Source organism: Podarcis gaigeae (genome assembly GCF_964106915.1).
Source record: "Podarcis gaigeae genome assembly, chromosome: 9".
Taxonomy (NCBI): Eukaryota; Metazoa; Chordata; class Lepidosauria; order Squamata; family Lacertidae; genus Podarcis; species Podarcis gaigeae.
This window is the reverse complement of record NC_139685.1, coordinates 69,081,720-69,096,085: the sequence shown is the minus strand read 5'-3', so window position 1 is coordinate 69,096,085 and position 14,366 is coordinate 69,081,720. Positions and strand designations below refer to the sequence as shown.

The 14,366-nt window shown below is 44.5% G+C and overlaps 1 protein-coding gene across 1 annotated transcript in view; it reads left to right on the top strand.

The window, feature by feature from the left end:
• The window catches only part of FRAS1 (Fraser extracellular matrix complex subunit 1), a 356,176-nt gene that overhangs the window by 247,802 nt on the left and 94,008 nt on the right, over positions 1–14,366 (top strand). Inside the window, exons 28-29 of the mRNA XM_083756149.1 lie at positions 2,270–2,596; positions 14,114–14,264. Coding sequence (XP_083612275.1) covers positions 2,270–2,596; positions 14,114–14,264 — 478 coding nt within the window. The remainder of the gene's footprint in view (positions 1–2,269; positions 2,597–14,113; positions 14,265–14,366) is intronic.

The following is a 14,366-nucleotide window of genomic DNA, read 5'->3' as shown; positions in this document are numbered from 1 at the left end:
TCAGCTCCAATTTCATGGTTCTAAACTAAGCCTCTCCCTTCCCCTTCAGAAGATACGTGCATCACCAATCGTTAGCAATAAGCTCAACGTGTGTCCTTCATACAGTAATGTGTTATTTCCACCAGTCCAAATGAGACTTTGCGCTGATGACCCTTGCTATCTAGCTGAAGAAGCCTGATTCATCAGCCTTTTCAAGAAGTGTTTATTAGCTCCTTTTAATTCTTTCCTTTGGTAGCCTCTTAGATTCCAGGGCTCTCAGTGCCTTGTTTAACGTTCAGTATTGGGTAGGAAAGTAACCAACACAGCTCTCCGGCTGAAACACCGGCACCTAAGTTAGGCAGACAACTTGCTTGCTAACATACACTGTTAGATGCTGCCAATACTGAGCAAAATCAACCAATATCCTAACTTTATATGAGTTAGTAGAATCATGGAATTGTAGAGTTAGAAGGGACCACTAGGTTCATCTAGTCCAACCTCCCTGCGATGCAGGAATCTTTTGCCCAATGTGGGGTTCAAACCCACAATTCTGAGCTCTGCTGACTGAGGTATCTCAGCTGTTCTCTTCCTCTAGTCCAACCCCCTACACTGCAGGAATCTCAACCAGAGCATCCAAGACAGATGACCTCTCAGATCTCAAGGCTTTCAGTAGAGTGGCAGAGATCCTTTCTCGGGTCTCAACTATATTCAAGTCCCCCTTGCAATTCTGTCCTTAGTACCCCGGCACTTGAAGCAAAACAATTGCATGGAATATAAAACTGTCTAAACAGATGAAAGCAAATACATTTTGAAAAGTAACAAACAAACAAAACCAGCACATCAAGGGGGGGGGGGATGTCCTGGTCAAGGCTTTTCACTGCTCTGCTAGCTTTCTACTTGCAGGATTTTATTTTTATGTAGGGAAACATTTTTAAAAACACACGATGGCTCCTCACCTGTAGCCTGCAGTGGCCCTGTCCATTCTCCTGCCTCCTTCCCAACTCAGTCAGTGGCGGGACTTCACCTGACACCCCTTAAGTTGCTTTCTTTCCCTTCCCTCAGAACAGAATTAGTTAGTAACTGAAAGAGTGCTTCCCTTTTCCTCCCTGTGGAAGGGCCTTCTGGCGGTTCCCTCATTGCGAGAAGCAAAGCTACAGGGAACCAGACAGAGGGCCTTCTCGGTAGTGGCCCCCGCCCTGTGGAACGCCCTTCCAGCAGATGTCAAAGCGATAAACAACTACTTGACATTCAGAAGACATCTTAAGGCAGTCCTGTTCAGGGAAGTTTTTAACGTGTGATATTTTACTGTATTTTTGGTTTTTATGGGAGCCGCCCAAATTATTATTATTATTATGTAAAACAGGTAAGTGCATCTGCGCTCGCAAATTTACACAGGCCATGGAAATGAGCGGTTGTTGGTACAGCTGTGATTTTGTGGCAGTGGGTTTAAACCATAGACCAGGAGTCAGCAAACTTTTTCAGCAGGGGGCCAGTCCACTGTCCCTCAGACCTTGTGGGGGGCCGGGCTATATTTTGAAAAAATAATAATGAACGAATTCCTATGCCCCACAAATAACCCAGAGATGCATTTTAAATAAAAGCACACATTCTACTCATTTAAAAACACCAGGCAGGTCCCAAAAATAAACCAGAGATGCATTTTAAATCAAAGGACGCATTCTACTCATGTAAAAACATACATACAATCTTTTTGGACTTCCAACAGCCCCTCTGATGATCCTCCGTTCTTATCACTTATTCTGCATTTCTTAAATTCCTATTGCCTTTAATTATCTTAACTAACAGTCCCCCTCATTACTTTTTTTTTTTTGCAATATTTCAAATAGTCCACCTTATAAAGCTTCTTGCAAACCTACAAGCGTAATCTGATCATCACAATTACTTTCCAAATAGTCCGTAAATTTATGCCAGTCTTCTTTGAATCTCTGGTCCCGCAGATTTCAAATTCTTCCTCTTAATTTATCTAATTCTGCATAGTCCATCAGTTTCATCCTCCATTCTTCTTTTGTCGGTAGTTCTTCTTGCTTCCAATTTTGTGCCAATAATATTTTTGCTGCCGTCACTGCATATAAAAATAATTTACAATCCTTTCTTTTTATATCATCTCCTACAATGCCAAGTAATAATGCTTCTGGTTTCTAAAAACATGCTGATTCCTGGATTCTGTCCATGGGCCGGATTTAGAACGCGATTGGGCCATATCCTGCCCCAAAGCTTTAGTTTGCCTACTCATGCAAGCAAGGAACTGAACGCTGTCTTTACATTTCAGGCTCCCTACGTTCTAAGGAACGAAGCCCTCATTCTTGGCCAAGGAGAAGCTGGAGCTATCACCAACCTTTTGCTTGATATTCGAGACAGTGATAATCCTGAGAGTGTCACACTGGCTGTTTTAGATCCTCCAAAACACGGGCAGCTAGCCAAGCTTTCTGGGGACACCTCGCTGGCGACGAATCTTTTCCACCTTGATGACCTCTTGCAGGGATTTGTGCATTACATCCACGATGGATCCGACAGTTCGGAAGACACGGCGGTTCTGCAGGCAAGCGACGGGTATCACTTTCAGAATATACTCTTCCACATCAAAATTACGCCGAAGGTAGGTGCCATGATGGAAATCCCCATAGAGTGTTCCTGTGCCATAAATGCGCTGTGTAACTCTGTGCCCGTTTACTCAGAATTAAATCCTGTTGGGTTAAGTGGCGCTTGTTCCACACTATAGGGGAGCAGCCAGAACATGGTGTGTATCTAGATCTAGATAATCTTATATCTCCATGCATGTAGAAGACTAGCGTGTCGGGGGGGGGGGATAAAAAGGTAAAGGGACCCCTGACCATTAGGTCCAGTTGTGGCCGACTCTGGGGTTGGGGCGCTCAACTCGCTTTATTGGCCGAGGGAGGCAGCGTACAGCTTCCGGGTCATGTGGCCAGCATGACTAAGCCGCTTCTGGCGAACCAGAGCAGCGCACGGAAACGCCGTTTACCTTCCTGCCGGAGCGGTACCTATTTATCTACTTGCATTTTGACGTCCTTTTGAACTGCTAGGTTGGCAGGAGCAGGGACCGAGCAACGGGAGCTCACCCCGTTGCGGGGATTCAAACCACCGACCTTCTGATCGGCAAATCCTAGGCTCTGTGGTTTAACCCATAGCGCCACCAAATGATTCCAACCTAATCTTAAAGAACTAGCTTTCTCCATGGATTGAATTTTGCATTTGATCATCTGTGGTCAAATGCATTCCTGCTAAGGAGCTTAATGGTATTGAAAAATTGGGGTAGCATCGGTAAATGGCATTTAGGCATCTTTCAGGCCTTTATTTCATCATTCCAATTTTAGCTAGAGGAGAAATGTTGCCATATTTTAGGGGAGGTGGCTGCAGTCTGCCTTGTGGCTCTTTGTTTCTGGTGTTTCTGGCTGTCATTTGGACTTCAGGTAATAAGACTTACGATCACCTTGTTGAACAGAAACCCATGCAAAGAAAAAAGGGGTGTGTGTGTGTTGGGGAACCCCCCATTGCACGCACAACTGGTGCTGGTTTGTAGTAACTTGTCCGTTGGGCTTTGTGGCTTGCTAGCAAGCAATTCAAGACGGGGCTCGGCTTTCATCGTCTGCCAAACCCTGAGCTCAAGAGGCCTCGCATGTGTAAGAGGCATGGATTGTTCTCGCTCTGCATATGTTTGAAAAGCCCTTAATGGCACATAGCGATTCTTGTGCAATTTGGGCATGCTGCAACGCAGCAGAGCCCAATGTACTTGACAATGAGAAGTGCCCATGTTCTTCCTCAAAACTTCGCTCTTGTCTCCAGCAGTGGCTAGCCAGAGAACCTTTGGGAACTCCCTGATATTCTGAAAACTAGCGGTATGCTGCTTTCGAGTAGGGAATCTCCAATTTTATCTTTCAGAACTTGCTGCTTATTCTGCCTAATGCTTTCAAAAACCCACCTAAGCTAGCTGGTGGCAGCAAATTCCATACAATTTGTAATTGTGATTTGCATTTAGATGTGTGTCCTTCTGTTTGTCCAGAATCTGCTGCTCAGTCTTGTGGGATGGTGTCAAGTTCTAGTGTTTTGAGTCGGAGAGTAGCAATTTCTCACTGTACACACTTTTTGAACCACTGTTGCAGTTTTGGGACCTGTTTTTATTGGGGGAGAGAATGAGGGGGATTTGGATTCTGCAGACCCAGCGCTGACCTGGGAAGATTCTCTTTCAGCCCCTCCAGCAGTGGAACAATGCCTTTGACTAATTAAGCAATCAGTGGCCTTTTAAACCGTGAGAAGGGTATATAGTTTTTGGGAAGGAAGGGGAATAAAAGATCAGGCTAAGTTAAAATATGATTTCCAGTTCCGCTTTTAATTTCCTTGCAAAAGGAAATATTCCTAGCCACAATTTTTTTATTTTTTTTTTTGCTTTGTGGCTTTATGGCACCAGTCTTTTGTGGGACCAGCGGTGACTCCCTCCAGAAATAGGTTGGATTCATCTGTACTAGTCAAACATTTACAGGCAAGAAAGTGACACAAGCCATGGTTTACTGTGACATGTAACTGGAGCCATTGAGTGTATCTGAAGCCGTGCCCTCGGTGTTCGAAACTCCCATTGTTCTAAGCACATTTTGTGAAATATACTCGGAGTCGAGTGTGAATTCCATGCTCTTTGTTCAGCTCAGAGTACTGAGGAATGGAAGTTCCCCCGAAAGGTCTGCTTTATATACATTATTTGCACAATAGGCCCCACGTGATTGGCTAATTCTGGGATTCTCCTGCAGGCCAATAAGGTTGCGGATTTACTTCCACCTGGAGCTGGATTGGGTGGCTCCTGCAGACCAATCAGACTGCTGTATTCTGAATCCTCTTGTTCTAGTACCAATCAGACTGCTGCATTTTGGATCCTATTCAACTCAGTACATAACATTTTGCGACAGGGAATTTCATTAACACGAGCAGTTTCTGATCTCTGGGTGCAGTACTTGCGCCTAATATTTCAGATTAACACTGCAGAGTGGAACGAAAGGAGACCCTTTTTCTGCATCCCCATTTCCAACTACTCCCTGGAGACTGGAAAAGAGACCCTCTTAAGAATATCAGGGGGGTGGGCAGCGGAAGGACTAGACCAGGGGTCAGCAAACTTTTTCAGCAGGGGGGCGGTCCACTGTCCCTCAGAACGTGGGGGGGGGCAGACTATATTTTGAAGGGAAAATAATGAACGAATTCCTATGCCCCACAGACATAACCCAGAGATGCATTTTAAATAAAAGCACACATTCTACTCATGTAAAAACACGCTGATTCCCAGACCGTCCGCGGGCCGGATTTAGAAGGCGATTGGGCCGGATCCTGCCGCTGGGCCTTAGTTTGCCTACCCATGCACTAGACCATGTGAAAAACGAACATAATATTTCAGGTGCAGTTTGTTCCTTTTCAGCTTTGTATCCTTGTTATAGAAAAAGTGCACCTAGACATTCCGTTGTTGCGCCCTTAACCTAGGCTAAAGGTGCCATTTAGCTCCTAGTTTTCGTATCTCAGTTTCGTATCCTCTGGTTTCTCTTCAGATAGTATAAATCTCTAGCCTTTCACATTTCAGGTTCCCCACAGGACAAAAAACTGGTGGGTGTTTGATTCTAAGGCGTTGAAAACACTGTTCCCCCGCCTTCTGTTGATCACGCAGGTTTTGTTAACAAACAATGATGAAGGTGGATTGCGGAATATAATTTGCTTTATTAGGCAATTTCACACTCCCTTGTCTCATTATTTTTTGAATCCCACTTTGCAAGCGTTTGGGGGAAAAAGAGAGCAAAAGATACCGCTGGTTTGAGAGCTGCGGAAACCCCCTAGAGGATTTAGTGTGAGGTAGGGCTGGCAAGAACCCAGTTTCTGCCTTAGTCTAATTATCACCTTTCCACAATAGCCTTGGGAGACAAACCAGATGCCAGGTTTATTTTTGGAGAAGCGGCGTCTAGACATACATAAAAGAAGATTTCTTTCTTTCTTTCTTTCTCCTCTCCCTCCCTCCCTCCTCCTCTTCTTCTTGGTTGTTATCCAAGAGCTGTTACGGATGCTGGTATAACCCTAGCTGGAGGCCTCCTGTTATGCACGCTGCTTATCTGTGAACATGCACCTTATTAGAATGAACAATTTCAGTGTGGTATGCCCTGATTTGAAAGGGCATTTGAAGAATTTCAGCTTACAGTTTAATATATCTTTTTATTTTTTAAAAAATACCTTTTTTAAAAAGCCATATAAAAACACATTATCGTAAAGGCATTAACAAAGAAAATGTGATGACAGAAACTGAGAGTGTTTAATCTGTGCTGGATGATTTTCTGCTGCAAGGAATTTTTTCAGCTGCTTGGGTCTGAAAGCAATTCAGTTGTTAGAAGAGCTGCACTTCCAAAATCTTTGCAAAACACAAGCAGGGCTCCCCTCCTCACTTTTGTTGTTGTTTTTGAAACAGCTTGGGTCACGTGCAGAGTTCTTTTTCCAGAGGCGAACAAAAATGGCCCTTCATTTGTTGCATGTCGGGAAAATACCCCAGAGCATGTAAAGAACTTCAGTCTCCATTTTTTCCATATGGTCAAATCTCTTTTTGATTTTAGAAAGGGATTAATAATGCCTTCTAGTGTCTTGTCCATTTTCTGATAAGGGAACACATAAAGTCTTGACCTCCATTATCCCTTTTTAACCATGGGACCTTGTAAAATGAAAAGGATATCCTTCAGGTGACCAAAGTTTTTATACACCATTCTTTCTTGGCCCTGTAAAGGGTCTTATGATGTAGCTGAGGTCTCTTGTTTGCATAAAATGTAATAGATGTTTTGGAGTATGCAGAATAAAATGACAGGGAGAATTTGAAACTAGCGGGACCAGAAATTCTTGAAAGATTGGAGTAAATATACAAGTTATGTGAAAGACAATTGGTGCATAGCAGCAGGTAATGAGGTTTCAGGATCAGAAAGGAATGGAGCAACGTCATCTGCCAACATATTGATGGGATAGGTTTCTCCAAATAACTCAGAACCTTTTAAATCAAATTCTGTTTTCAGTACCCAAGTTAAGGGTCCCATAGTCAGGGGAAAAGCAGGGGAGATAGTGGGCAGCCTTGCTTGGTGCTCCAGTCCAGGGGTGAACGAAGGCAATGCCACACATGTGCTGTACATAGTGGTTTACCAGTGCCGCCGCTCCAGCACCAGATGGACGGTGCCAGGATCCTCCGCTCATGGCATGTGCAGTGTCATTATGTACAGCGCATGCATGTGACGCCACACATAGAATAGAATCATAGAATCATAGAGTTGGAAGAGACCACAAGGGCCATCGAGTCCAACCCCCTGCCAAGCAGGAAACACCATCAGAGCACTCCTGACATATGGTTGTCAAGCCTCTGCTTAAAGACCTCCAAAGAAGGAGACTCCACCACACTCCTTGGCAGCAAATTCCAATGTCGAACAGCTCTTACTGTCAGGAAGCTCTTCCAAATGTTTAGGTGGAATCTTCTTTCTTGCAGTTTGGATCCATTGCTCCGTGTCCGCTTCTCTGGAGCAGCAGAAAACAACCTTTCTCCCTCCTCTATGTGACATCTTTTTATATATTTGTACATGGCTATCATATCACCCCTTAACCTCCTCTTCTCCAGGCTAAACATGCCCAGCTCCCTTAGCTGTTCCTCATAAGGCATCGTTTCCAGGCCTTTGACCATTTTGGTTGCCCTCCTCTGGACACATTCCAGTTTGTCAGTGTCCTTCTTGAACTGTGGTGCCCAGAACTGGACACAGTACTCCAGGTGAGGTCTGACCAGAGCACTGTACATCATGGTTTGCCGCCTGTGCCAGGATCCTCCGTTCGTGGCTGCTGCTCGCACCACCGCAAGCCCCCACGGGGTGCCTTCTTTTCACACACCCCAGACATCACACCCGGGGCACACTGTGTCCCCCCGTTGCGACACCACTGCTCCAGTCAATGGGAAATGTCGGAGAGGGTTCCCCAGTGACCAAAACTTGGGCCGGGAACCCATAGTATAAAGCCAATTCTTGCCCTTTTTGGTTAGAGATTATAGCTTTTGGTCGAACCTGTCAGGGAAAGGTCTAAACAGGAATATTTGGAAGTGAATCCTCTGTCAGATCAGCTTCTCTCTGAAGAGGAGGAAGATTTGCCCCCCTTCGCCCCAGTGGTTTCTGTAGGAGACAGAACGTTCCACAGCCTTTGCAGGAGTTACCTAGCTATAAAATAGTGAAAGAAGAGGGAGAAGGGAGGGAACAGCCAGCAGAGAGCTCCCTAGAGAGAAGGGTGACCCCCCTCCCCTCGGTCTCATAGGTCTCTGCATATTAGAGAACAGAGAATACAGAGGAGTGGAACTTCCCATTGGTGCCCAGAATGTTGCTGGGGAAGGAAGGGGAAGGGCTCAGAGTAGCCAGCCCCTCTCCTTGTGGAGAGACGTGGGTTCTTGCTTTGCAACCAGATGACTGAAATAAAAGGACCATGAAACACAAACGGCTTGTGATTCTTCCTATGAAGTTACCAGGGGAGGGGAGGACTTTGCATGCTTGACAATACCCCACAACTGTCCCGTTTTAAGTGGGACATCCTGTTACCTTTTTATGAAGATTACCCACTCTGGGATCCCACAGCTAATTCTCCCCTGGTCTCCTCGCAGGCCCAAATAGTTAGCCCTGGTGATCATCTAATGTTTATTGGATGGATTTCCCCCCAAATTGATTTTTGAATTCTGAATTTATTGTTCTTCACGTTTTATATTGTATTTTATGCTGTTTTTGTTGCATCAATTAAGTGTTTTAAATTTGTTGTTAGTCGCCCTGAGCCCGGTTTTCTGAACCGGGAAGGGCGGGATATAAATAAATTTTTATTTTTATCATTATTACCCCAGAAGCCAATCCCGGCTTCTCTTTGCATCCCAGGATGTCCCTTTTTCAGTTTGGCGCTTGTCAGCAGGGTTGCACCAAAATGCTGAGGGTCCAGCGCTGTGGCACGACCCTGCTGATGAGCAATAGAAGGGAAGGTACTCCCCTCCTTACGTCCCAATTTTGGGGGCAAAAATGTTGGAAGGTGTGTTATAGATGGTAATTTCAGTAGGCAGACAAGAAGCCATCTGTGTGCTGTTTTTGCTGTTATTGTTGAGTTTTTTTGCAGCTGTCTTTTTCGTCTTGCTTTTCTTCCTTTTTTATTTGCTGTCAGTCTCCTCCTTTGAATTTTCCTCTCCACTGCCTACTTCTCCCAGCTGTTTGTCTTCATTTGGTTGCAGTCCCAGTTGATTCAGTGGTTTCTTTAAAAAAACCTCCTGTTGTGTGAAAGCGTCTTTAGTTACTCCTTCATAAGTTATTGGGAGTTTGAATGGCAGCCCCATCGGTACCTTACGCCTGCTTCGTGGACCACCGTCGTGCAAATTTTAAGTTCACAGCTGCGTTGCAGCGTTCTTGTGCAGAGATCCTGGTAGATGTTTATTGTTGAATTTTCTGTTACAGTTCTCAGTGTTCTGAACTTTTGAATTAAGTCATTTTTAATTATGGAGGAGCTAAAGGAAACAAAGGGATGCGGGTGGCACTGTGGGTTAAACCACAGAGCCTAGGACTTGCTGATCAGAAGGTTGGAGGTTCGAATCCCCACGACGGGGTGAGCTCCCATTGCTCAGTACCTGCTCCTGCCAACCTAGCAGTTTGAAAGTGCGTCAAAGTGCAAGTAGATAAATAGGTACCACTCCAGCGGGAAGGTAAATGGCGTTTCTGTGTACTGTTCTGGTTTGCCAGAAGCGGCTTAGTCATGCTGGCCACATGACCCGGAAGCTGTACGCCAGCTCCCTCGGCCAATAAAGCGAGATGAGCGCCGCAACCCCAGAGTTGGTCACAACTGGACCTAATGGTCAGGGGTCCCTTTACCTTTAAAGCGAGCAATGATGTCTCACCATTTTCTTTTACTTTGGATGGAGTGCTCTGCGCATCCTCTTGAAATGGCCAGCTTGTATAATGGCATCAGGAAGTATTTTCTTTATCCAGGACACACAATCCTCATGTAGGTTGGTGTCTCCAAAGCTCTCCAGAGACCCTCAGAGGTGTAGATTCTGGCGACAGTCCTGATTCTGCGCATCCTTGAACTGCAATTTGATGTCAGATGGAGTGTTTTTTAAAATACATTTTTCATCATGCAGTCAAACCTCGGCTGTCAAACATAATCCGTTCCGGAAGCCCGTTCGGCTTCTGAAATGTTCGACAACCGAGGTGCGGCTTCCGATTGGTTGCATGTGCTTCTTGCACTCAAGCAGAAGCCACATTGGACATTCGACTTCCGAAAAATGTTCGGAAACCAGAGTATTTACTTCCAGGTTTTCGCCGTTCAGGAGCCGAAACGTTCCAAAACGGAGGCATTCGGGAGCTGAGGTTTGACTGTAGTTCTGTTCTTCTTGCTGAGTTCCCTTGCTTCATTATCTATTGTGGAAACGTCTGAGACATTTGGGTGCCTTTTACAGTATCTCCTCTCAGCGGTTTCAGTGCTTTACCCCCGTCCTCAGACTGATCTTTTTAAATTAGGGTAACTAATACTGCTGTGCCAAATGAGAACATCTGGTCTATCTGAGGAATTGTTGCTTTTTCACTGCATTGAGCACTGGTGGCAATTTCGGAAATGGCAGTGGCCTGGGCTTGTGATTTTCAAGGATCTGAGACAGAGATGAAAACCAGCTGTCCTGGGCGCTGTTTCGTGATCCTCTGATTCTACAGCTCACAGCCTGCTTAGGGCTTGTAAAAGTTTGAGCAAAGCTTTGTTCTGGAGCAAGCTAGGCTATGTTTGCTTCTGGGGAAAGAAGAAGCAGGGGATCAAAATGCCATCTTGCCTCAAAGGATGGGGGTGGATGTTATGTACTGAAGTTCTCACCCTGGGCCAGCAGGGCAATACTGTAGATAGTTCAGGTCCACATATGCAAATAAGGGATTGAAAGTGACGTTCAGTGATTGGATAGTTACAGAAAATGGTTACTGTTGCGTTCTAGTGGAGCTCTATATATGTAGGCTGGCTGAACCCTTCAGTTCAGTTCTGTTCTGGCCTGTGAATAAACAAGAGTTGTTTGAAGAATTGCTGTGTTGTCTGATATGTTCACCCACAACTTAACAGTGGAGAGGGCTGATCTGGAGAAGGAGGGCAAGAAACTAGCGGAGCGATTTCACCCACATCACTTGCTCAGAACTTCAAAATTGTTCTCAGCTCTGAAAAGGTTGAAGACATCTGCTGTAAAGGCAGCATCAAGCTGGACATGAAGGAATCAATGTGCAACCTGTTTATAGAGAACACCAATTTTCTCGGTGCAGGATTTTGGTTGTTTTGGTGCTGAGTTCAAATACTTCCATTGTAAATTGCTGACAGCAAATCCTGCCAGATTTTTTTACAAAGCTGGCTTAGAACTGGTGAATCAAAAGTAATAAGTTTGGAGGGTTAGCAGCTTTGACGGCAGCAGATCTGTTCTATGCTTATGATACTAGTTTGTTCTCTTGTTAATTGTGCTGTTTAAAATGGGTGTTTTACATTTGACTTCCTTTTCTTTTGAAACGTTTAGGATAATTGTTGTTGTTAAGTTTGCTGCGTTCAATGTGCATTCTGTAGTTGACCTCCTTTGTAACGTTTTATTTTGAAATCTTAAAGATAATATTTTAGTTTCCAGTTAATTTATATTTCATATTTGACTTTTCTCAGCATTTTTTTTAAAATTCTATATTGTTTTATTTGATGTTTTAATGTGTTGTAAACTGCTTTGGGATTCCGTTCTTAAAAACAGAAAGCAGTATAGAAATGAAATGAACAACAATAATAAGAGCCTCCTTCACTTTTATTTATTTGTTGGATTAAAGCATCAAAGTCTGCCAAGAAGGAATGTTGTTTCAAAAATGACTGGAGAAATGATTAGGTAAGGGCAGGAGGGGGGACGAATTATTCTTTTTGTCCATTTAGGAGGAATAAAAGCAAGCTCTCCAGCATTCCACTGATGAAATCCCAGCCCCTTTTAGATTTGTGGATTTGTGGAGGGGAGCAATGGCAATGTACATAGAATCATAGAATCATAGAGTTGGAAGAGACCACAAGGGCCATCGAGTCCAACCCCCTGCCAAGCAGGAAACACCATCAGAGCACTCCTGACATATGGTTGTCAAGCCTCTGCTTAAAGACCTCCAAAGAAGGAGACTCCACCACACTCCTTGGCAGCAAATTCCACTGTCGAACAGCTCTTACTGTCAGGAAGTTCTTCCTAATGTTTAGGTGGAATCTTCTTTCTTGTAGTTTGGATCCATTGCTCCGTGTCCGCTTCTCTGGAGCAGCAGAAAACAACCTTTCTCCCTCCTCTATGTGACATCCTTTTATATATTTGAACATGGCTATCATATCACCCCTTAACCTCCTCTTCTCCAGGCTAAACATGCCCAGCTCCCTTAGCCGTTCCTCATAAGGCATCGTTTCCAGGCCTTTGACCATTTTGGTTGCCCTCCTCTTTGACACGTTCCAGTTTGACTGAGGAGAGAGCCTACAGTTGTATGTGAGGACCCTCAGGCCCAAGTTGGCCCTCCAAACCTCTCTTCCTGGCCCTCAGGACTGCTTCCACATATAGTTGAAGTGAATATAAGGCGGATTCAATCTAGAAACTCCTTGAAATTTTAAAAATACATATATACTTAAGTGTATTCCTTGATGCTTAAGCAAAGCAGTTTTTTGATCCTACATGCTTAAAGGACTTCAAAGCACATCCAGACTCTCTAGTTTCTCCCTTGATGTAATAATTCTGATAATCTTCTTCACCTTTTCAAGAGGTCCGCTCTCCGTATGAAATGCCTGCTACTAAGCTTCTCTTAAGTGCAGTGGATTCTGCAGCAAAAGAAATTTTTTTAATGTTCTGCTTAAGATTATTATTATTACATATTCATTATATTATATTACTATAAAGTTATTGTTATTGTTAATTTATTAATATTTTGTTATTGTTATTTAAAAAATTATATACAGCCCTATGTCTCAGGGCGATTCACAACACAAAGTCACAACGTAAAAGCACAAAATACATTATAAAAATAATTAAGACAATTAACAAAGCTACAAACTAATAAAAATATATCCCCCCAACAAAAGCCCCTAACCCCATAAATGCAAATACAAAATCTAAACTAACATATAACATTTTGAAACATTTTAAAACAAGAGCTTTTTTAAAAAATCAAACAGCAGCAGACTTTAGCTAGTACTTACCTTCCCTATTTTAATGAGCACACAGGGGCCACCATCCCACTTCCAGAGACCCCTGAGATGTTCCTACTAAGATTGTTCCTCAATATTTAAGGTGGTTGTGCTCTTTCCCCAAATCCCTGGCCTCCCCAAATCAAGTCTCCTGACACCTTACTGCAGGGGTGAGGAAACTAAGGCTCAGGGAGCTGAACATGGCCCTCCATCTCTGTCTGGCCCTCAGGACACTTGGCCACACCCCCTCTCTCCAAGCCACACCCCTCAGTGGTTCTGCTTCGCACCCGAAACATCTTTACTTGGATGGAATACGTCATTGAACTCTGATCCTAGCCCTTGCTTGTCTGGGAGGAGGATACACAGATGTGTGAGAGTGTATGCAGGACCCAGCCTATTTTACAAAGGAAAAATTTACATCTGTTGCCCCACCCACTTTTCTGGCCCCCGGAAGGTTGCTGAGAAGGGAATGTGGCCCTTGGATTGAGAAAGGGTTCCGCATCCCTGAGAAAAAAGTAAGTGGTGGCTGGTTCAGGTTTTCAGTTAAACTTCTAATACAGTGGACACTCGGGTTGTGAACGTGATCCGTGCAGGATGCATGTTCACAACCCGCAGCATTCGCAACCCACGTCTGTGCACCCGCGGGTTGCGATTCAGTGCTTCTGCGCATGTGCAAAGTGGAATTTAGTGCTTCTGCGCATGCGCGACCACCAAAACCCGGAAGTAACCCGTTCTGGTACTTCTGGGTTTTGGCGGTCCGCAACGCGAAAAAATGCAACCTGAAGCGGCTGTAACCAAGGTATGACTGTAATACTACCTAAGATGGTCAGCCTTATTCATGTCTTCGAAATGTGTTTCCTCTTGGTCAGCGTTTAATGACTGTGGTCGCTTTCTGTCCTCTTTGCAGAGCAATGGGCTGCCGCGATTAGTTGCCAGCTCGATGGTGTGGGTCCCGGAGGGAGGGATGCTGCAAATCACCAACAGAATTCTGCAAGCTGAGGTGCCAGGGGTCAGCGATTCCGCGATCGTCTACACAATTAGAGATCAGCCACGATACGGTAAGCAGCAGGCGTATGAAACCGCCCTGAAGAATCTAGCGAACCTTACAGAAAATCACCTTCCCTTTTCCTGAAATTGCCAGGGCTACCTTGCTTGAGCAG